Source organism: Orcinus orca, chromosome 19, assembly GCF_937001465.1.
Source record: "Orcinus orca chromosome 19, mOrcOrc1.1, whole genome shotgun sequence".
Taxonomy (NCBI): domain Eukaryota; kingdom Metazoa; phylum Chordata; class Mammalia; order Artiodactyla; family Delphinidae; genus Orcinus; species Orcinus orca.
Window position 1 is genome coordinate 48,096,546 of NC_064577.1, and position 6,522 is coordinate 48,103,067.

Sequence of the window (6,522 nt, forward strand, 5' to 3'; positions counted from 1 at the left end):
AGAGCTCAATAAATATTATACTGGTCCCAGGACTGGTCTGTTTATCATTCTCTAAGCAAAGAATATGAAATGAGCTTATCATCTGGGAGCCCCAAGGACTGTATCAGGGACTAAACCATGGATATCACAGCATGAGTGACTGTTTCTTTTATATTATCTGTGGATTCTCAACATGGTCCCTCTGACCTCTCTAAAGGAAAGCAAATAGCATCCACTCAATAATCACCATACCCCGCCCCTTCTTCCACTCTGAGAAACTCACAATCTTTAGAACTATAAGCTCACATCCTCCTAACTGTTGCAGGGAACAGGGAAAGACTATGAAATTTCTACAGAGGCAAAAAAATGAGTGTCACAAATTAATATTATCCAGTGACTCGATGCAAGGTTTGACAAACCAACGGAAAAGGGTCAAAATCCATGAGTAGCGTGCTCATCAGACACAATGCTTTTTCAACACATAGCCCTCTCCAAAATCCAAATATGCAAATATCCAAATCCTTTTCTCTCACTCCATTTAGGGTGAGCCATTAGTGCCAACATTAGGAGTATAGCTACTTAATAGCTCCGGACTTCAGATTCCTTACCAAGTGAAATTCAGTACTTCAAAGGGCCCTTTCTAATGTCAAATCAGTGGTTTCTCCTAAGACAGTAAGTGGGGCATCCGGACTAGTTCTGCAGAGAGCATCAAAAAAAAAAAAAAAATTTTACCCCAAAAAATCAGGAAAGAAAGAGTACCATGGAAATACGTCTACTCACCAGATGAACCTGGCAGAGTCTGCTCCCAATGGTCTGCCTTCCAAGCTCTTCTAGAGGTGGTCTTGCCAGAATACCTCTTGTCTGTGTCCAAGAGGGAGGCTGATGCCAGCTTTCTAATGCTACCCACCGCCAGGAAATCATCTTCCCCATCTTCCCCTTCATCAAACCTGTCAATCACTTTGGCAGCAGTGGCTGTCGGGGGAGGGGGAAAAGTAATCAGAATCTCCTGGTTAGAACATACTTTAATGGTAACCCTGTTCAGCCCTTTAAATTCACGCTTGAACGTCCTCTACAAAATCCCCACCAACTTCCCCACCAACCTCATCACCTCCCAAGGCAGACCACTTGCTACCTTGCTGCTACAGAAAGCTTTCCTGTACAGAAAGCTGACTCTCTGCATCTACTAGAAGGATATATTTCCATGCCTTGGATCATAGAAAACTAGTCTAATCCCTCTTCCATGTGTGACAGTCAGCTCAAATATTTTAAGTCAGCCATCATCATGTTCTATCCCACTCCAGCCCATCCCTCAGGGAGGTTTTTTTTTTTTTTTTTTTTGCGTATCCTGGCTAAACAGCCCCAGTTCCCTCAACTAATTATGCCTAAGAAACGGTCCAGCACTCACATTTATCCCTCCGTATTCTCCCTTCCTGACACTTCTCTGACTCAAGCCTAAAGGAGGATTACTCCCAACTAGACCTTGAACATCAGCTTACAGATCAGAAATATCATTCGTCAGCCGCTAAGCAAGTGTGCTGAAGCCTGAAAAGGCTGAAACGGCACCATGGAAGCCTACTTCTTCCTTCATCCTCCAAGTAGGTTCTCAGGGACAGGCAGAGTTTTTTTTAAAAAAGGATGAGAATTTTTCTTCTCATTTCTAACGCAATGCCAGTAAGGGCATCCTGAAAGATAACCTCCAACCTGCTACCAGACTCTGGCTGCCCGCAACAGCACTGGATCAACAGTTAACCCAAGCCTGAGTCCTCCGGACGCTCCGCCCACCCGAGCACCAATCTAGAACGCGCGTCCGAAGGATTCCGAAGCCCTCCTCCCCTGCCCCGGGGGCCACCCTCCCGGCAAGCAGTTTTCCTCTACGCAAGGGGAAGGAGAGTAGGCTAGGCGGCGAGGCCCAGCTGCCGGCCCCTCACAAACCGCCCGGGTCCGCACTGGGCCCGGCCCACGGCTCCGCACGTGGCCTTGCCCCCAACAGGCCTCACCCTCCTCCGGGTCGGCCTCAGGATCCGCCTCGCGCGGTCGCGGGTTCAACAACCGTTCCAGCTGCAGCGCTAAAGACTGCGGCCCCGCCATGGTCACCAGGTCTCGCCCTGCGCCGCGCTTCTGAATGTCGCTCTCCCCCTTCCGAGTCCTCTCGCCCAGAGACTGAGCCCCAACACATCCAGGGACGCCCGGAGCCGTGCACCCTGCTCCCGGCCGGCAACTTCCGGGAGGCTCCCGGGAGGGGGCGGGGCTTGCGTCCCTACGTGCGCTGCTAAGATGAAGGCGGAAGCGCCCGGAAGGCTGTCGCGTGTGCGCGTGCGCGTGCGCCGAGGGGGTGTGTTGAGCAGCGCGGGAGCGCGCAAGGGCACGGCATCGCCGCTGGCCCGGAACCGAGACATCCTTGCGTGCAGCCTGTGTCCTCTTGTATAAAGTATGTCACAAGATTTGTCCGAGATTTGCTTAGAAATAAAGTGTAGTGTAACCGTGACCCGTGGTGGCTGATTTGGGAAGGAGGAGGAGTAAAGGGTAAGCGTCTCGAAGCTTACGTGTGCTTTAGGGCACGCACAGACTGGGACCAAAAGAAGGTTTGGCATTTCACAATTTGGAGGAGTCTGGGGCCGGGCACATGCCTCTGGCCCCGCGATGGCCACGATTTGGAAATCGTGCCTCAGGGATGGGCATGTGTAAGTGTGCGGTGCCCTGCTGGCATTTTTATTAATAGGAATTAGCAAGCGCTATAGCTGTGCGTAAATAAAGATCGATTCTGTAGCTTCTGCAAGTAGCTTTGTCTGTGCAGGGAAAAGAGGTGGAGTGGGGATTACTCTACTGCACACCCATCGGTATTGATATCCTTGCTGTTCAAGGATGAGGGCATACTCAGACACTTGAAAGTAGTGCACAAATGCGGGAAAACTCAGGTCTGCAGTTAGAGGGGCACAGGTAGACTCAAAATATAAAGACCCAATAGGATCAATTTAACTGCACCCAGGCACATAGAAAAATACAATCCCTTTATATGCTCTTTCCTTCATCAAGCATTCCCTGACTGCCCGCTATGTGGCAGGCACTGCTAAATGAGATACAAAGATGAGTAAGTTAGATTCTCTTCTGGCAGTGATCAGCCTAGGGGGGCAGAAAAACATGTGAACAGAAACTGCAAAAAGGGATGATCAGGGGAGCAGAAAGTGGTCTATCCTTCCAGTATCTGTTTGAGGTCACCTGTAAAGACCTAGAAGCCCCTAAACGGACACTGCCTCAAATGGATCCAGGAAACAGGGTCAGGGGTGCCCTGTGCCCTTCCTGGGAACAGCCCAGGCCAGTTGGATACCACAGTTGAACAGCCTGGGGAACCCTCAGTTCTCCAGTGTCTCCTGTGGAACCCAAGGGACATGAGGGTCCCTGAATTCCCTAGTCTCCATACGCGTCCCCAGCGTCAAGAGCAACAAGAGACCACTTGTTCCATGTCCCCTTCCTAGGTGGCGGCAGGAAGCCCTCAGGGTAGATGCCCACAGACACTGGGAAGGGAAAGCACTCCAGCTAGGATGGTGGCACCGTAGGCAAGGCACTGAGGCAAAGAAAACTGCTTTTTACCACCTGCAATAGAATTCAGTCGAAAACAGCTTTAAAACAAAAACGAAACAAAACAAATCATATCCCCTGTAATTGCAGTCTGGTGCCTGCCGTCTGGGGCCTCCAGAGTAAAAGCAGGCTCCACGGACTGGGACAGGCATGGCCCCGGGCTTTGAAGGACAAAAATGTTTCCCTCACCCCACATTTAGGAAACTACCTCCCCCGGTCCTCTTCCCTTCCTATTTGGGACACTAATAAGGCTTAGGAACCTAGCCTTGGGGTAAAGAAAGGGGAGAAAAGGAGCCGGGAGGTGAGGCAAGGCAGAGAGCACCTCTAGCTGTCATGCAAACAGGACACTGCTGGATAATTCTGGGCAGAAAATGCCTGCTTCCCTACTCTTCTGTCTCTGTCCAGGCACCTACTGACTTGGGAAGCCTTTTGAGGAAGAAATCAAGACCATTCTACTGCTGTTGCACACAACCCAGGGCCCCCAAAATGCTTCCCTGGCTTTCTCACCCCATCCTGAGAGTAGGGAGGGGCCTCCAGGAGTGGAGGAAAGAAGAAAGAGTTCTAGGACTTAAGATGCAGCTCAGAGATGTGGAGGCAGGAGGCAGCAACCTCCTAAATCCCCTCTCTGGGGGGTCCTCCCTACTTGATTCTAGTTTCTTGAGAAGGGAGGAGGGTTTTCCTGATGGGAGTGGGAGTGGAGATGGACGGTGGACTATGGGAGGGGCTATTTCAAAAACTCTACCTCTTAGAAGAAATGTAAACCCTGACTGCCCTTGTGATGTGAGCAGATGAGATGAGGAGGGGGATGGGAATAAATGCGAGCATGCTCCGAAAAGAACAGTCCTCTCCAGAGAAGGTCAGAAGGTCTCCCAGTTCATGGTCCCTCTGCCTAAGGGCTGCAAAGTGGCACACAGATGTAGGAAGAGCAGAGGATAGGCAGGGGTGACATTGGATACCACCCCCCCCATTGTCCCAATCTCCTGTCTGTTCAGGTGACCAGGAGTTTCAAGAGTTTAGGGAAACCATGTTCTTACCTTTCTCTCTTCTCAGATACTATCAAGGGTCCCAGGCCCTTTCCAATGCCTGTCCTGGCTCTCCACGCATCGCCCTCCCCCACCTTGTCTAGCCCTAAAGCAGTTCCCACTTTACCCCATCCTGGAAAAGAGAGGTGGGTGAGCTATGCCTCCCTCGTCCAGGGCAGATGGCAGCTCCCAGTTGCTGGAACCCTGAGGGCAGGTGGCTAGAGGCACAGAGGTGGCAGCTTTGAGATGGCTGCGGGGAGAAACCAGGCAGCCAAGCCCAGGCAGGAGAGGAGACTGCGTTGGGGGTCAGAGGGGACCGCCTGGGCGCTCCCCTCCCACCCGCACGCCTCTCCGGGGAGCGCCCAGGCGCAGTGCGATGGTGCAGCGCTCCTCGGTACCTCAGGGCCAGAGGTGGGCAGCACAGCTCTGATGGGAACAAGAACAGTCCCTGACATCCCTAGACCTCCCCGCCTCGGGCGACTCCACATTTGACTGCTGAAGTTTGCCACCTGTCCGGGGATTCGTTAGAGCTCTGGACACAGCTTCCAAGGGGAAAGACCGAGCTGCTGCCAGAGAGAAGTCAGAGAGAAGAACTGCGTCCACACCGAGCAACCAACTCTAAAATGCTTATCAAGTACCGGATTCCACAATAAGGCTGCTAAATAATTCAGCAGCCTTGATAGGAAAATGTGGCTTCCCAATGAGCATACGTTCAGTTAAATGAATGTCTTTAAAGGAGGCTGGCTATAATGAATAAGTTGGCTATGATTTAATGTATATAAATGCTAAAAGGGCAAAAACAAGGCGATCTGCATACAAAGCAGGTAAATGTGCTGCATGCAGAGGCTAGGAGTTTCAAAAGTCTCCCCAGCATTTCATAAATTTGGATTTCTGAAAGAACACTGTCACATTCCACCCCGATAGTCCTCCCCATTGAATAAGCTGTCATGTGGATTCAGGGAAATATTTATTTTAAACCCTTCTTAGCAAGAAAGATACACTTGGTTGTGTCTTAACAAAATATAAAAACAACACTGGAAATTGCATACCATTTCATGTAAAACCCTTGATTTAAAAAAAAAAAAAAAAGGAAATAAAGAATCCAGACTGAAATGTAGGTGACATGGAAAAGAAATTCTGGAACTGTGGTAGTGTCTGATAGTAAAACACACACATGTATTTCACAGCAGATAAAATATTTAAATTCCTTCCATGTTTAATGAAGACTTGGAAGGGATTGAACTACTTTTCAGAACCTTATGGCAACTCTCAGTTGAAATCTGATTTCTATATTGGTTATTTTTACTCCTCTTTCAGAGAAAGTAATATGTATCTTGTGCCAAGCAAAATCGTTTTCCTTCTGGGAAACTTCAAATGAAACAAATACTATAAAACAACTATTTCACATCAGTTCTGTGAAAGGGATTAAAGTATTTCATTTATAGCTGTGCTGTACATTCATTTTATGTTATCTTTCAAACCACCAAGTTAGAAAGCAGGATTATCTATGGGAAATGAATTGAAATAGAAAAGGACCACCTCTAACTACCTATTTATAGGTAACTGACGTTCAGAAATCTGGTTTTGCCTGTTTAGAGGGGAGAGGGAGAGAGTGCATGGGGTCTCATGCTTAATGACAGACTGGGACCACTCATTTTTAGCCATGGATTTGATTTCTATTTCCAGTTCTGTATTAACTTATCAGCAAACATCTCCTCAATTGTATCCGTTAAAATTCACAGAATGCAAATCTGTAGTTAATAACAGCAGGAAGGCACAGAGAAAAGCTTGGTTGGCATTAGCAAAGGGGTTCAACTACAGCCAAGGTAAAAACAGATCCACCAGTCCTGTCTCTCTTCCTCCTGGCTTCTGAGAGGTCATTCGGCTCCGTCACAGCTCAATTCTAGTTGTTAAAACATCAAATAACACACCAGTTATCTAAACA

The 6,522-nt window shown here is 48.8% G+C and overlaps 1 protein-coding gene across 6 annotated transcripts in view; it reads right to left on the reverse strand.

The window, feature by feature from the left end:
- AATF (apoptosis antagonizing transcription factor) overlaps positions 1–2,220 on the reverse strand; it is a 101,344-nt gene extending 99,124 nt beyond the window's left edge. For all 6 annotated transcript variants that reach the window (XR_007473568.1, XR_007473569.1, XR_007473570.1 and 3 more), the window contains exons 1-2: positions 1,977–2,220; positions 760–951 (exon numbers count right to left, since the gene is read on the reverse strand). Coding sequence is in view for 3 of the 6 variants with exons in the window: in XM_049702279.1 (XP_049558236.1) it covers positions 760–951; positions 1,977–2,067 (283 nt within the window). In the remaining 3 variants the exon portion in view is untranslated. The remainder of the gene's footprint in view (positions 1–759; positions 952–1,976) is intronic.
- Between the last annotated feature and the right edge of the window lie 4,302 nt (positions 2,221–6,522).